The sequence below is a fragment of the Ranitomeya imitator genome, chromosome 9 (genome assembly GCF_032444005.1).
Source record: "Ranitomeya imitator isolate aRanImi1 chromosome 9, aRanImi1.pri, whole genome shotgun sequence".
Classification (NCBI taxonomy): domain Eukaryota; kingdom Metazoa; phylum Chordata; class Amphibia; order Anura; family Dendrobatidae; genus Ranitomeya; species Ranitomeya imitator.
The window spans coordinates 42,135,574-42,152,387 of record NC_091290.1 but is presented as its reverse complement, the minus strand read 5'-3'; the positions used below and the strand labels follow the sequence as shown (position 1 = coordinate 42,152,387).

General features: G+C 50.6%; 1 protein-coding gene across 3 annotated transcripts in view; it reads left to right on the top strand.

The window, feature by feature from the left end:
• Window positions 1-16,814, top strand: part of SCYL1 (SCY1 like pseudokinase 1) — a 94,078-nt gene that overhangs the window by 67,259 nt on the left and 10,005 nt on the right. The window contains exon 17 of one of the 3 annotated variants that reach the window (XM_069739475.1): window positions 8,325-8,582. The exons of the other annotated variants lie outside the window; for them this stretch is intronic. Coding sequence (XP_069595576.1) covers window positions 8,325-8,393 — 69 coding nt within the window. The 3' untranslated portion in view covers window positions 8,394-8,582. Of the gene's footprint in view, window positions 1-8,324; window positions 8,583-16,814 lie in introns of those variants that run through there. 3 annotated transcript variants of the gene reach the window in all.

Below are 16,814 nucleotides of genomic sequence, written 5' to 3'. Positions count from 1 at the left end.
ACACGATAGGGCAAGTGGTCCCCAGTGGAAGCGACCATGCCCATCAACATCCTGGAAATTTGTTTCATCCTCCTGGCATTGAGGACCTTCCATCACTTACTGGCAGCCTCTCACATCAGAATACAGTCTGACAATGCCACGGCTGTGGCATATGTGAACCACCAAGGGGGACCCGCAGCACCCCTGCGATGCGAGAAGTGTCAAACATCCTCCTCTGGGCGGAGGACACAGGTTCGGTTCTCTCGGCGGTCCACATTCCGGGTGTGGACAACTGGGAAGCAGACTTCCCCAGCCGACAATAGACTCGGGAGAGTGGTCTCTCCATCCCGAAATTTTTCGCCAGATCCGCCATCGCTGGGGGACCCTGCATGTGGACCTAATCGCATCCCACTTCAATGCCAAGGTCTCCAACTTCATGGCCAGAACACACGATCCGCGGTCGCTCGGAGCAGACGCTCTGGTTCAGGACTGGACCCAGTTCCAGCTTCTGTACATTTTTCCACCTCTCCCCCTGATATCCAGAGTGGTGAGGAAGATCAAGCAGGAGGGAGTTCCAACCATCCTAATCGCACCGGACTGGCCCAGACGTACATGGTACGCCGACATCGTACAACTTACAGCAGACGCCCCCTGACGCCTCCTTGACCGCCGGGGATCTTCTATCACAAGGGCCGTTCTACCACCAGAACTCAGGGGCCCTCAATTTGACGGCATGGCCCTTGAAACCTGGATTCTAACCCAGACAGGGCTCTCGCCGGACGTTGTTAGGACCATGATCAGGGCACGGAAGCCAGCCTCTGCCAAGATCTATTACCGTACCTGGAAAGCTTTCTTTACCTGGTGCGAATCTCGTGGCCAGACTCCATTCCCTTATTCCCTCCCCAAACTACTTGGTTTGTCCAATCGGGTCTGGAGGCCAGGCTGTCCCTGGGCTCGCGTAAGAGCCAGGTGTCAGCCCTCTCAGTGCTTTTTCAAAGGCACATTGCTACCAAGCCGCAAGTAAGGACATTCCTTCAGGGGGTTTCCCAATTGGTTCCCCCCTACAGACGACTGAACTGACAGCACTCTCCTGCAGACGGCCCTTTCTGGCTTTTCACCTGGACAAGGTATTCTTCCGTACGGTCCCCTCCTTCCTTCCGAAGGTTGTGTCCAACGTCCATCTCATTGAGGAAATTTCTCTGCCTTCCCTTTGTCCGGTCCCGGTTTATAGAGTGGAGAAGGCTCTGCATACGCTTGACCTTGTCAGGGCATTGCATATATATGTGTCTAGGACTGCGTCCTTCCAGAGGTCTGATTCTCTTTTCCTTCTTCCGGAAGACGGCCGCAAGGGTCTGCCAGCTTCCAAAGCTACCCTTGCCAGGTGGATCAAATCCACCGTACAAGAGGCCTACCGCCTTAAAAATTCTCCTCTTCCAGCTGGTATTACGGCACACTCTACACAGGCGGTAGGCTTCGGCACAACAAGTGTGTAAGGCGACCACTTGGACTAGCCCACACACGTTTACTAAACACTACAGAGTTCATACCTAGACTTCAGCGGACGCGAGCCTGGGTAGATGTGTTCTGCAGGCGGCGGTGCCCCAAGTGTAGAGGCCTGTCTGCACAATATTCGTCCATTGCTTCCCACCCAGGGACTGCTTTGGGTCGTCCCATGGTCCTGTGTCCCCCAATGATGCGACAGAGTAAAGGAGATTTTTGTGTACTCACCGTAAAATCTTTCTCTTAGCCTCTAATTGGGGGACACAGCTCCGACCCTGTTGCCCTTTCCGGGCCGTTGTTACTGTTGAGTTTTCATATTGTTTTCTTGAGCTCGTACATAGTTGCCTTCTTATAGGCATAGTTATGTTTTCTCTATCGCCTTTCATTGGGGGACACAGGAACCATGGGTGTATGCTGCTGCCACTAGGAGGCTGCCACTAGGAGGCTGACACTATGCAAATAAAAAAGTTAGCTCCTCCTCTGCAGTGTACACCCCACCGACAGGAAGCAGGATATTCAGTTTAGCTTAGTGTCAGTAGGAGGTGGACACGGGTCTTTCATTAGACCCTTATCTACCTCAATGTGCGTCGTTCCTTTTCAGGTTTCCTGGAGGGATACAGGGTGAACAGTCACACCTGTAGTCCCACAATGTGGACTATGAGTACGGCGTGTACTGCCACCCCGTATCCTCATAGATCCCACAGCAGGACCAAGACCCTAGCACACAAGCGTGCTCAGAAGTCCGGTCCTGGCTCCGTCTCCCACCCACTCGCCCACCAGAGCCTGTCGGTTGGAGGAGACGAGGACGTCCATCAGCTCCATGGACGTCTGATATTTTCCCCAGAATGAGGTTAGTAAGGACGGCGTGGGATGTTTTAGGTGAGTATTCCAGTACCTCTGAGTCCTTCCTCAGTTCCAGGGCGTTCATTTGGAGGTCCCTTGGGATATTTTTCCAGGCTGGTTTTTCATTTTCACATGGGGCGGGGGTCTTCGCCCCATTCACATGGCAGCCGCGCTATGGCGGCCGCGCTGTTCTTGGCCTTACAGGCGGCCGCGCTGTCCTTTTTTCCCCCGGCCGCATTGTGCTCTGGCCTCGTGCGGCGGCTGTGTGGCAGCCGCTGCCTCTTTTCCCCTGCGGCCGCATTGTTTCTGCCCCGGCGCGGCGGCCTTAGGTAGCCGCGCCGATTCCCTCTTACGGCCGCACTATTCTGCCCGCTGGCAGCCGCGCCGTTTTATACGGAGGCACCGTTTCTTCTGGCGCGGCGGCTTTGCTGGCACTGCGCCGCTTCCTCCTCCGGCCACACTGTGCACTTTTGCCTCGGCGTGGCGGCCTTGCAGGCAACCGCGCCACTTTTTCCGGCGTCGGCACTTTTTCCCGCCGCCGCGGCCCTTCCTGGCGGCCACCGGCCTCAAATTTAGGCCCCGGCTTCTACCGGGGCCTACTTCCGGCTTCCTCCTCCGGCCACACCGTGCCCATTTGCCGCGGCGCGGCAGCCTTGCAGGCAACCGCGCCGCTTTTCCCGGCGTCTGCAATGTTCCCGCCACCGCGGCCCTTCCTGGCGGCCACCGGCCTCAAATTTAGGCCCCGGCTTTTACCGGGGCCTACTTCCAGCGCCACGTCCCCTCCCACTTCCTCTCTCTCGAGCGGGCTTTTCTCCCGCCCGATTATCACGGCAAGCTCCGCCCACCGCCGCCATCTTGGTGCTCCTGGCCTGGCGGTTAAGCCCGCCCACCACTCCCAGGCAGCCACAGATACTTATTTCTGTGCCAGGAACGTTTTTCCTCGCCCATCTTAAGAGCGCAAATTTCTGGCGTCCTCACAACTCCCTACTGGCCTGCAGGCAAGCTACATCGGACAAGAGAGTGCATCAGATGTGTCTGCCTGTTCTCCTAGGGGCTATCGTTCCTGAGGAGCATCTTCCAAGCCGTGCAGCCTTCCATCCGGAAACCGCAGCGTCTGCCGTGAGTACCTCTGCACAGACCCCCGTCCCCTACTCTCCATACATTTCCCTCAGGGGCCCCTTTGGGCTAATTTTAAAGGTGGTCTCTCCCGGCCTCCTACTTTTTCCTGTGCCTTACTGAAACACTTTCAGGGTTCGTCTTGTAACCCCAAGCTTCCCTCAGGCCCGCAGCCCCTGCTGCTCCGCCTCAGAGCGAAGTCCCCTCCCCAGGCTGGGCCTCCCCTCTATCTCTATCAGTAGCGGATCTCACACGGGTGTCCCAGACCCTTGTTTCCGTGTTCGATCAGTTGCCCCTGCAGACTTCCGTAGTAGCCAGCGGGTCACTAGAAGCTCCGTCCGAGTCTTCCATGCAGGCCGCGAAAGATCCAGACGGGAACGCCGGTCTGAGTTCTCTTCTCGGTCCATCTCGCCCCACGGTCCTTCTCTGTGGTCGACTTCCTCCTGATGGCGAGGCCTCGGAGGATAATTTGGGGCCGAAGTTGAACCAAATCATAGCATGAGGGATATGGTTCAAAGCCTCATTGGAGCGTCCATTCTGAACCTGTGGCATCAAAGATACCTCTACGGAACCTGCAGATCAGGCGGTTTCGTTTAGACGGTCTAAACTACCTCCCAAGGCATTCGCTCCTCATCCTGACTCGAGGAGCTACTGGCCAGAGAAAGAGAGAATTCGACCAGACGTTCTCAAAGAGACGAGCGTCTTGGAGTCTCATATTTCCTTCCTCCGGATCTCATTGCCAACCGGAACGAGAGGCGTTAGAGAACGACCTCTCCCTCTGTGGATCCGCCGACTGTTAGACTTGCCACCAACACAGTCCTCACGCTGTCCGGTGGGGCGAATCTGACAGATTCCATCGATAAGATCATGGAGTCCTTCGCGAATTCGGTTTTCGAAGCTGCCGCATCATCCCTGTGCCCGGCTTTCGCTTCCATTTGGGTTTCGAAGTCTCCGTTGGGGAATTCAAGTCGGAGCTCCACCAGACTGGCTGGCGAAAGTTGCCACCCAGATTACTCGCTCTGTTTGGCTCAAGGGTCATCAAGAAGTCACTTACGAGCCTGCCTTTTTCAAGGATCACGTCTTTTCGGTTCCAAGCTGGACTAAATTATCAAGGACGCCACTGGTGGCACCAGTTCTCTTCTTAGGCAGCAACTTCGGTCCTTTCGGCCCTCTTTTTCATCGTTTTCACGGCATCTGACCCCTTTTTCGCAACAGCAGAGGCCACAGGCACGTTAAGAGAAGAAGGTATTCTTCGACTCACTCCTTCCTGGCGTTCCCGCTACTCCTAAGGTGGACTCTCCAGGACTGGGAATTCCACCTAGGCAGGACCCACGACTAGGCCCCAGCCCGTCTCCCAGGCCGGGCAGCCGTTCTCCTGTTCCCCAGGGACGTCTGTTTCCTCAACAGAGAACGCATGGGCCAGGGAACTTGTATCCTCTGGAGACGAAATAGATTAATTTCACGGTCCTGGGATCGTTTTCTCTAATCCCAACCTCCAAGAGACCCCGTTCTAGTCCTGGGTTTCTTTACAGCCATTGTTTCCCTCCTTAAATCCGGGGTAACATTCCCGTCCCTGAACAGGAACGGACAGTTCACAGGCTTCTCTTCGAACCTATTTGTACTGAAAGAGGACGACAAGGTTCGTCCCAGTGCGGATCTCAAATTGCTGAACAGGAAGTTTCGTCTGAGACACTTCAGGATGATATTCCCTCGTTCAGTAATCACTTCCATGGAGGCTCAGGAATTTCGGTTTCAGGCTCCCGAAAGTCTATCCCTCTTTCCCGACACTCTAGCCGTTGCGGTGGCTCGTTAATAGGAAGAAGTTCCGTCTTGTTGCTCCAGGGTTCTCGGCTCCCCTCTTTTCTGATGGACCATAAAGGTCCTAAGGAGGTTGGTTGCAACACCGGAAGCAATTTTTCCCTTCGCCCGTTTCATTCAAGACTTCTTCAGCAGTCTATCCTATCACAGGAGGACAGGTCTGTCTTCCCTTTGCATCGTCCGATCCGTCTTTCTACCGGGATCAAACGGTTCCTCCACTGGTGACCGAGGTCTCTGCTTTTATCCCAGAGCAGATCCTTCCCAGCTTATCCTTCCTTCCAGTTTCCTGGCAGGTGGTGACGACGGTCGCCAGCCTTCTCGGCGGAGGCGTGGGGTTTTGTCACCTGTTCTTTTCATGGTTGTTGGTCGGCACAGGAGTACTCTCTGCCGATCAATGTCCTCGAGTTCCGGATCTTCTTTCTGTCTTTCCTTCACTGGGTAAGGATTCTCAGCAGCCTGCCAATTCGAACCCAGACAGACAATGACACAGCTGTGGCATATGTCAACCACCAGGGGTGGACGTGGAGTTCTCTGGCCTTGGCCGAGATTCCAGGATCCTCCTTTGGACTGAGTCAACGGTCCTGGTGAGATCCTCAGTGCAGGTCACCGGCGTGGACATTTTGGCCGCCGTCTTCCTCAGCCGCGAGGGCCTCGTGGCAGGGGAATGGTCCTTACTTCAGGAGGTCTCTTATCGGATTGCTCTTCGTAGGGGGACTCCAGAGGTGGTCCTCACGGCGTCCCGATTGAGCAGGAAGGTCCCTCGGATCGTCCCAAGGTCCCGCGATTCTCTCGCAGTGGTGTTGACATTTTGGCCATTCCTTGGTCGCAGTTCCTGCTCCCCTATCGGTTCCCACCCCTTCCCTTGCTTTCCAAGCTGTCGAAAAAGATCAGGTGGGATGGGTGCCGGTCATTCTGATCGTCCCGGATTGGCCCAGGAGGTCTTGGTTTGCAGACATCGTCAATCTTCTCGCGGACACCCCTGGTGCCTTCCAAACAGACCCGATCTGCTGTCTCAGGGTCCTATCTGCCACCCAAATTATCGGTCGCTCAGTTTAACGGCGTGGCTGTGGACTCCACAGTTTTAAGAGCGTCCGGCCTTTCGGGCCGGATGAGTCACACTATAATCCAGGCCTGGAAGCCTTCGTCTTCTTCCAGGATCTACTATCGTACCTGGAAGGCTTACTTTCGTTGATGCGAGTCCAACTACTTGTCACCTATGTCCTTTTTCCCTGCCTTCCATTTGGTTTTCCTTCAGGCAGGACTGGATTCGGGCTTCGCTCTCAGTTCCCTAAAGGGCCAGGTTCCTGCGCTCTTCTTCCCTTTAAGAAGACTTTATCTTCTCAGCCACAGGTTAAGACCTTCCTTCAAGGAGTAGTCCACGCTGTCCCTCCGTACAGGGCCTCTGTGGATTCATGGGATTTAAAGTTTGTGTTGTTGTTCTTAGGGGTTCCCCCCTTTGAGCCTCTCAGGGAGTTTTCCCTGTCAGTTCTATCTCGGAAGATGGCTTTTCTCAGGTCCATCTCTTCGATCCGCCGCGTTTTTGAGTTGACGGCCTTTTCCTGCCGACCTCCTTTCTTGATTTTCCACCAGGACAAGGTGGTCCCAGGCCTCCGCCTTCCTTCCATTTCTCGAGATGGTTTTCATCTTTCCACCTCAATGAGGACATCGTTCTACCTTCCCTTTGTCCAGCTCCGACTCATCCTCTGGAGCGATCGTTTAACAGGCTGGACCTCGTCAGGGCAGTGAGGATCTCCCTGGCTAGCACGGCCGCTTTTCGAAAGATGGATTCTCTTTTCGCCATCCCTGATGGCGTGCGTAGAGGCCTGCCGGCTTCCAAGGCGACTATTGCTCGCTCGTTCAGAACGGCAATTTTGGAAGCTTACCGGGTCAAGCACAGAGGGCCCCCTCCTGAGATGAAGGCTCACTCTACCCGGGCAGTCGGCGCTTCCGGTGCGGTAAGTCACAGGGCTTTCGCTGACGGCTTTGCAAAGCGGCAACCTGGTCTTCCATCCACACGTTTCGCCGAACTACGGTGGATTCCAGCCTGGGCAGAAGGATCCTGCAGGCGGCAGTGATGAATCCTCGGACCTGATGGAAGTCTGTTTTTCCCACCCCAGGGACTGCTTTGGGACGTCCCATGGTTCCTGTGTCCCCCAATGAAAGGCGATAGAGAAAACAGGATTTTTGGTTGCTTACCGTAAAATCTGTTTCTTGGAGCCTTCATTGGGGGACACAGCACCCTCCCAAGTTGAACAGCTCTGTTTACTGGTTACGTTTGAGTTCTTTGAACACTCTTTGGGTGTTTGAATCTGTTAATCTGTGTAGCGCCGTGGATTTTGTTGGCGCTATATAAAGTTTATTATTATTATATTATTATTTCTCTTTTACATGTTGCTTCTCCTACTGCTTTCTCACTAACTGAATATCCTGCTTCCTGTCGGTGGGGTGTACACTGCAGAGGAGGAGCTAACTTTTTTATTTGCATAGTGTCAGCCTCCTAGTGGCAGCAGCATACACCCATGGTTCCTGTGTCCCCCAATGAAGGCTCCGAGAAACAGATTTTACGGTAAGCAACCAAAAATCCTGTTATTCATGTTACGTTCCTCCTAATGCTTTTGCACGAAACTGGAGAAGGCTGACATCGTCCAGGGGTGTATACTGTAGAGGAAGAGCCACGGTTAATCTTTTTCAGATTATGCATAGTGTCGCCTCCTAGTGGACAGCCAGCAACATAACACCCATGGTCCTGTGTCCCCCAATTAGAGGCTAAGAGAAAGAGATTTTATGGTGAGGACACAAAAATCTTTTTTTTTTTATCTGAATATTTTAGATATATTCTTATACTCTCTTCCAGTTTTGTTTATTTATCAGGCTATCATGTGGCCCCCGCTCGTTAAGGTAATGAATATTCACTCCTCTCCACTCCCATAGGCGCGGAGTGAATATTCATTACCTTAATGAGCGGTGACACGTGATTGCTCGGCAGGAAGAGCTGCTGGAACCGGAACAAGATACAGCGAGGGCTGCGCAAGTAGGATGTTTTTTTTTTTTTTTTTTTTTATTTATAGGAGCCATGCATACAAGGACGGGATTGGGGAGATATACATACAAGGACAGTGCACTCCGGACCTTCCTGAGCACTCGAGTCACATCATTTTGGTATCTCTTGATAAAGGCTAATGCTATAGCCGAAACGTTAAAATGATACCTACCTCATGTGGATCTTGATACCTACTTTATGTACCTTTTTGGTCCTTTTTGTGCGCATTTTGCTTGAATACGAAATGAAATAAATGTACATTTCTAATAAATTTCACCGTGTTTGGAAAAACAGTGTGCGGTTTTTTTTCGAGACTATTTAGATATTTTTCCTGAGTACCTGTATATAACAGTCTGAGCCACTCCTTATCTGCTCTGCATTTATACAGTTTTAGTCAGTAGATAGAAAAATATTAATGTTAGAGTCCCAAGTGGTGGATACCTTTTAATAGATAATAGTGATGAGTGAACCTGCTGGGATAAGGTGTTACCCATGCTCGTTTGCTAACAGTGTTTTCGGCGTGCTTGAAAAATATGTTCAAATCCCGCGGTCTCATGGCTGTTCAACAACACCTTACCTGAGCACGCTCCCTCATCACTAATGGCTAATTGAAAAGATGGTAATAAAAAGCAGCATTGACTACTACTCAGATCTCTTCATCGGGCATAGTATAACCTACTATACTATATACAGTTTATACTCTGCGTGATGATGAGACAAGAATAGCCTTGAAAGCGGAGTATACTCAAAAGGATTAAAGGAACTTTGTCAGCACAGAATGACTGTTCACACCAAGTACAGGCCCTCAGTGCTTAATAACGTGGCCAGCCATTTACTCCATGGCACTTTACATGTGAGGAGGGGTATACATAATAAAAAAAAAAAGTACAGTGATCTTAAATGATACAAGTCATGACTGGTACAGGAGGAGAGAGGACCCTGCCCGCGAGGGCTCACAATCTACAAGGTTTCCATCTATCTCCATCCTTCTCTGTCCCTATGAAGCCAGAGCTGTCAAAGAGGAGGAGAGTGGAAATGGAGGATAAACAAGGTGGTAAAGAATATGTAAATGATTGGCCTGGCCATTAAGCACCGAGTGGTGGGACATAGCACAGAATGACTGTTCAGACAGAGTCCCTTTAACCCCTTCAAGTCGCGGCCCTTTTTCATTTTTGCGTTTTCGTTTTTCACTTCCCTCCTTCCCTGAGCCATAACTTTTTATTTTTCCGACAATATGGTCACGTGAGGGCTTATTTTTTGCGGCACAAGTTGTACTTTTGAACGACACCATTGGTTTTACCATGTCTTTTACTAGAAAACGGGAAAAAAATTCCAAGTGCGGTGAAATTGCAAAAAAAGTGCAATCCCACACTTGTTTTTTGTTTGGCTTTTTTGCTAGGTTCACTAAATGCTAAAACTAACCTGCCATTATGATTCTCTAGGTCATTACGAGTTCATAGACACCTAACATGACTAGGTTATTTTTTATCCAAATGGTGAAAACAAATTCCAAACTTTGCTTAAAAAAAAAGTGCCATTTTCCGATACCCGTAGCGTCTCCATTTTTCATTATATGGGGTCGGGTGAGGGCTTATTTTTTGCGTGCCGAGCTGATGTTTTTAATGATACCATTTTTGTGCAGATACGTTCTTTTGATCGCCCGTTATTGCATTTTAATGCAATGTCATGGCGACCAAAAAAACGTAATTCTGGCGTTTCAGATTTTTTTCTCGCTACGCCGTTTCGCGATCAGGTTAATGCTTTTTTTTAATTGATAGACCGGGCGATTCTGAACACGGCGATACCAAATATGTGTATGTTTGATTTTTTTTTTTTTTATTGTTTTATTTAGGATGGGGCGAAAGGGGGGTGATTTAAACTTTTATATTTAATATTTTTTTCATATTTTTAAAAACATTTTTTTTTACTTGTGCCATGCTTCAATAGCCTCCATGGGAGGCTAGAAGCTGGCACCACTTGATCGGCTCTGCTACATAGCAGCGATCATCAGATCGCTGCTATGTAGCTGAAATGCAGGTGTGCTGTGAGCGCCGACCACAGGGGGGCGCTCACAGCAGGCCTGCATCAGTAACCATAGAGGTCTCAAGGACCTCTATGGTTACCTTCCTGATGCATCGCCGACCCCCGATCATGTGACGGGGGTCGGCGATGACGTCATTTCCGGCCGCCCGGCCGGATGCGGTAGTTAAATGCCGCTGTCTGTGTTTGACAGCGGCATTTAACAGGTTAATAGCGGCGGGTGAATAGCGATTTCACCTGCCGCTATTGCGCGCACATGTCAGCTGTACAAAACAGCTGACATGTCGCGACTTTGATGTGGGCTCACCGCCGGAGCCCACAGCAAAGGGGGTGACACGGCATGCGCAGTACTAGTACGGCGCATGTCGTGAAGGGGTTAAGGGTGCATTCACAATGACCAGTAATTGGAGAATGCACATTTCCCAATTAACACCTTGTCTGAACATGCTAACAAATGAGCAGAATGCTCAGTCGTGAAGTGAAATCATAGAATGGTAGAGTTGGAAGGGACCTCCTGGGTCATCTGGTTCAACCCCCTGCTCAAAACAGGATTCACTAAATCATCACAGACAGATGTTTGTCCAGCCTCTGTATGATGACTTCCATGGAAGGAGAACTCGCCACCTCTCGTGGCTGCCTGTTCCACTCATTGATCACCCTCACTGTCAAAAAGTTTTTTCTAATATCTAATCTGTGTCTCCTCCCATTCAGTTTCATCTCATTGCTTCTAGTCTTTCCTTGTGGAAATGAGAATAATGATGATCCTTCTACAATGTGACAGCCCTTGAGATATTTGTAGACAGCTCTTAAGTCTCCTCTCAGTCTTTTTTGCAGACCAGTCACCATTCTGGTCGCTCTTGTCTGAAATTGCTCCAGTTGATGTATTTTTTTTAAATGTGGTGCCCAAAACTGGACACAGTATTCCAGATGAGGTCTGACGAAATAGGAGTAGAGGGCAATAATGACTTCACGTGATCTTGACTGTATGCTTCTGTTAACACATCCCAGAATTGCATTTGCCTTTTCTCCTTCGCCTCATTGGGGGACACCGACCGTGGGTGTATGCTGCTGCCAATAGGAGGCTGACACTAAGTGACACAAAAAAAAGTTAGCTCCTCCCCTGCAGTATACACCCTCCTGCTGGCTCTCGGCTCCTCCCCTGCAGTATATACCCTCCTGCTGGCTCTCAGCTAACCAGTTCTTGCTTAGTGTCTGTAGGAGGCACATGGGTCTGTTTCAGACCCCAACGTTTTTATTTTATTGTTTACTTTTCTGTAAATTTTTATTTTTTAATTAACGGAGTGAAGGGGGCGACGGTTCCGATCTCCCCCGAACCATCAACAGGCGAGCACGGCGAGTATACCTCCCCGTACCCTTTCCTGCGACGTGGGAAGCCATGCCTGAGCTCACTTCAGGGGCGACTGTTCCTTCATGGTCCCGATCTCCCCACACCAGCAACAGGCGACCACATGGAGTGTCGCCTCCATGTATCCTCTCCTGGAGCCAGGCCTAATGCCGGACAACTGGCCCTGTCCACCCGGACTGAACTCCGTGGCTGTACAGAGGCCCCTCTCTATGGCGTCCGAGCAGCTCCCACTGTCCCACCACTGTGAAAGCGGATGGCACAAGGAGGCGGACAGGTCCTCTCCACCTCCCTAACAAACAGATGATGGATTGAGGCTTATCCCTGCACCGTCCACGCTGCACAGAACAGCGCTGAAACCCACATCCGCGGCGGCTCCATGCCGGGACGCGCACCAATGGTGAGTGGATCCATCTTCAGAGGGATGTCCACATGCTGACAGGCAGCCTCAGCTGTGGCCCACCTCTGAGGTAACGCTCTGGATGGCTGCAAAAATTTAGTCCCCGGCTTCGGCCGATTTGTAGGCCGCATCCTGGAAGTCTTGCCTGGAACGCCCCGCTGGTGTCGCCCGCCGGCTACAGAAATTTAGGCCCTGGCTTGGGCCTATTCAACATCGTGTCTGTGGTTCCGCCCCCCAAATTGGCGCTTCTCGCTCTCTGCGAGATTTTATCAACTCTGCAGCTCCCGGTGGCCATCTTGGTCCACCCGGCCAGCTCACACTGGGGTGACAGTATTTTTGCATTAAAGGAGCACATCGACTCTACATCAGTACCCGGGTAAGGAAGTACCTGGCCTGGTCTTTAAGGCATATGGCCAGTATTCTCTGGTCTTAAAGGCGCACGACCAGTATTCCCTGGTCTTAAAGGCGCACGACCAGTATTCCCTGGTCTTAAAGGCGCACGACCAGTATTCCCTGGTCTTAAAGGCGCACGACCAGTATTCCCTGGTCTTAAAGGCGCACGACCAGTATTCTCTGGTTTTAAAGGCGCACGACCAGTATTCCCTGGTCTTAAAGGCGCACGACCAGTATTCCCTGGTCTTAAAGGCGCACGACCAGTATTCCCTGGTCTTAAAGGCGCATGACCAATATTTCCTGGTCTTAAAGGCGCTTGATCAGTCCGAGGAGCCCTCCGCCGCCGACCCCAGCTTTATCCTCTAGTTCCCCTCAGTGGACTTCACTGACCAATCCATGGTTCTCTGACCAAGAGATTGAATCCCTCTGTGTACCCTCTGTTTGGAGTGCTCGCAGGACCAATATACATGGTCCCTATCCTACATGGGAGCCGTCGGCTAGCAGGGGCCGCAAGTATTCTAGAAACGTGCAGGCGTCTAGAAACATACAGGCATCAAGAAAACGGAAGTTTTTCGTTTCCTGCTCCCTCACCAATGATTTGATGACAACAAGGCTCTGAATATGGATTGGATATTGCCTGAGCTTGCCAGAGCTTCAGAGACTAAACTCCCTCGAGAGCATTTGCCATTCAATTCGGATAAGCGATTCACTGGACAGAAGCCTCTACGTGGGATGCCATGCCTGGCCTGTTTTTTTTAAGGGCGACGGGTCCTTTAAAGGGCACCGATCTCCCCACACCATCAACAGACGAGCACACGGAGTGTCGTCTCCATGTTTCCTCTTCTGCATCCAGGCCTAACGCCAGACAACCTGTCCTGTCCACCTGGAGACCTGTACTCTGTGGACATATAGAGGCACCCTTTTTGGCGTACGAGCTCCCCCCTCTGCATCACCACTATTTAGTGGATGATGCAAGAAGGCGGACAATTCCTCTCCACTTCCCTGTTAAGAGGTTGATGGATCGAGGGTGCCTAATTTTTATCTCTGCACCGTGAAAAGAGGAGATGGCAAGAGACTATGACCTGCTGGATGCAGCCGCACATTCTGCCATGGGGCAGATTAACCGGGTAGAATCTCCTGTGGTATTCCTACCAGTATCCCTACCTGATGGGTCATCAATTAAAAATACCACGGACTGTCAGATAGCAAATCTGGTTCGTTCCGTCTTGCGGCTTCGAGTCCAGCGCTCTATCCTCCCTAGCGGCCGCATGGATTGCTAGAGCAATGGTCTCCTGGCTGGAGACCTTAACTACCTTGATTCACACCAGCAACAACTGGCCAATCAAATCCTTTGAGCGGGAGTCTGACAAAGGATTGTATAAGGATTGTCCAGCACAGTCTAGATCTAAGGGATCTTGGTTCCAAACAGGGGAACGAAAAGTAAGATCGACCCTGGACCTCAAACTTCTAACAACCTTTGACATGGTCCTCCTTCTTTGGTTGGAGTTCCTCCGCTCAGCCATTACTTCAACAGAAAAAGGTGCAGTTTCCGGCATCCATCGACATTCGGGTTGCTTGCCCTCTGCAAAAAATTCCTTCGCCTTTCCATTCGTCAACAGCATTTTCATGTCACAACCTTGTCCTTTGGCCTTGCTTCCGCACCCAGAGTGTTCGCTCGGGTCATGGCGGATGTCATGTTTCTCTTGCACTCTAGAAGCGTGCTCGTCCTGCCCTGTTTGGTCTGTCTAGCCGCCCTTCCAGGACTACGCTGAGTCGTCTATATCTCTTGCGATACTTTCTTTCCTGGGCTGGCAGCTACACTTAGACAAGTTCTCCTCATTTCCAGCCCAGCAGATATCCTTTTTGAGGATGATCCTGCACACTTCTAGAAGGTCATGGCCCTTCAACAGGGAGCTCGCGCAAGGAGAGTTCTGAGGACTTGATTACTCACCCCTCATTTCATTCGATTTGCTAAGAGAGTTCTGAGCAAAAATGGTGACGACAATGGAAACGGTTTCCTTCGCTCCGCTCGTTTTCAGCAAGTCAAATAGACTTTCAGACAATAGTCTCTGAGCTCCTTCTTTATCCAAGGCCTTTCTCCCGGTTCAATGGTTATTAGTAACTACCAATGCCAGTCTTCTTCTCCCCATCATTGTTCTGGAGATCCGAACGGTAGTCTTACATCAGGTCCACTGCCTTCTGGCGGGTCACCCTATCCGAATTCAATTGGATAATGCCACGGTGGTGCCTTACGTCAGTCATCTAATAATAATAATAAGAATAATAATAATCTTTATTTTTATATAGCGCTAACATATTCCGCAGCGCTTTACAGTTTTGCACACATTATCATTGCTGTCCCCGATGGGGCTCACAATCTAGAAGGTACCCTGTAAGGTACCTAGCAGGTACCTAGCAGGTACCCACGATCAGGCGCCATGACCGAGGTACCTCACTTTCTCTGATGGGCCGAAGTCTATTATTCGGTGATCTCGGCAGTATATATCCCAGAAGTAGAACTCTGAATGGCAAACAAATTCAGCCGTCAGGGTTCCTCAAGTCAGTGGGAACTTCACCCCGAAGTCTTCCATCAGATCTGTCCTTACTGGAGCTCTCCAGTTGTAGGTGGGATGACATCCAGACTGAAGGCCAATGTACTCGAGTTCGTGGTTCGGCCTCGAGATCCAAGAGCCATCGCTCTCCATGCTCTGGTTCTGCCGTGGTACCAGTTTCCATAACTCCCCTTCCACTGCTTCCGAAAGCCTTTCGGAAGCAGAAAGGGGCCCCAGTGATCCTCAGAGATCCGCACTGATCACGTCCGTTTTTTGGAGCTAGTATCTTCTCGCCTTATCGCAGGACAACTGCAAGTAGGGACTTTCTCACAGGGAGTTTTCACACGTAGTTCTTCCCTATCGCATACCGTTAGATCATTGGGACCTTATTATTCCTAGGAGCCTTACAGTAGGCTCCTTTATCATCCGGGCAGACTTTACTATCAGGGAAAGTCGTCCCGTTCTCCTCTGCGATATTCTCACTCTGACGAGTCTTCGGAGCTAGCTTCTCTGCTCTTTCAGACTTTTTTCCCTTATTACCTTCGAGGCAAGGTTGTCCTCAGGCCATCTCCATCCCTCGTTACCAAGGTGGTACTGTATTACCACTGTTATGAGGGCATAGTTCTTCCCTCATCTCTTTTGGCTCCAGTCCACAAAATGGAATAAGATCCCCCATATTCTGGACGAAGTGAGTGCTCTGAGTAGGTACGTCTTGAGGACAGCGTCCTTCTGAAGGTTGGACATTTTATTTGGGCTTCCTGACGGTAGAGGAAGGCTTCCTGTCATTTTCAGGAAGGGTTTAGCCGTTTCATCGACCATGATAACATGGTGAATTCTTTTCACCATCCAGGAGTCCTTCCGTGCTAGATATCAGCCTATCTCCCTGTCTATCAAGGGTTCTAGGCACCAGGCGTCAGCAAGGCACGCCTGCAAGCTTGCGGATTCATCCAGTCCGCATGCATTCTTGAAGCACTATAATTCCCACACTTCCACAGATGTGAGTCTGGGCAGGCGGACTCTGCAGGCCGCGGTGGCGCACTTGTAAGTAGCGGTTACACAGGGCCTGATCTATTGTTGTCCCCACCCAGGGACTGCTTTGGGACGTCTGTGTCCCCCAATGAGGCGAAGGAGAAATAGGGATTTTTGTGTACTCACCGTAAAATCCTTTTCTCCGAGCCATTCATTGGGGGACACAGCTCCCACCCTGTTATTAGCTTATGCTTGTTTTTTTAGAATATGACATGCTATACGCTCATATATTGTTATTGATCTCCTACTGCTTTTGCACCGAACTGGTTAGCTGAGAGCCAGCAGGAGGGTATATACTGCAGGGGAGGAGCTAACTTTTTTTTGTATCACTTAGTGTCAGCCTCCTATTGGCAGCAGCATACACCCACGGTCTGTGTCCCCCAATGAATGGCTCGGAGAAAAGGATTTTACGGTGAGTACACAAAAATCCCTATTTTTGCTGCTGCATCACACTGTTGACTCATGTTCTGTCTGTGATCTATTAGTATACCCAAGTATTTTTCACATGTGCTGTTTCTTAGCCCTATTCCTCCCATTCTGTATATGCTTTTTTCATTTTTATTGCCCAGATGTAGTACTTTGCAGTTTTCCGTTAAAAACCATTCTGTTAGTTGCTGCCCACTGCTCCAGTTTATGTTTTTGAATCTTCTCTAGTATTAGCTATCCCTCCAGCTTTGTGTCATCAGCAAATTTAATCAGTTTACCCTCAATTCCTTCATCTAAATCATTGATAAAGATGTT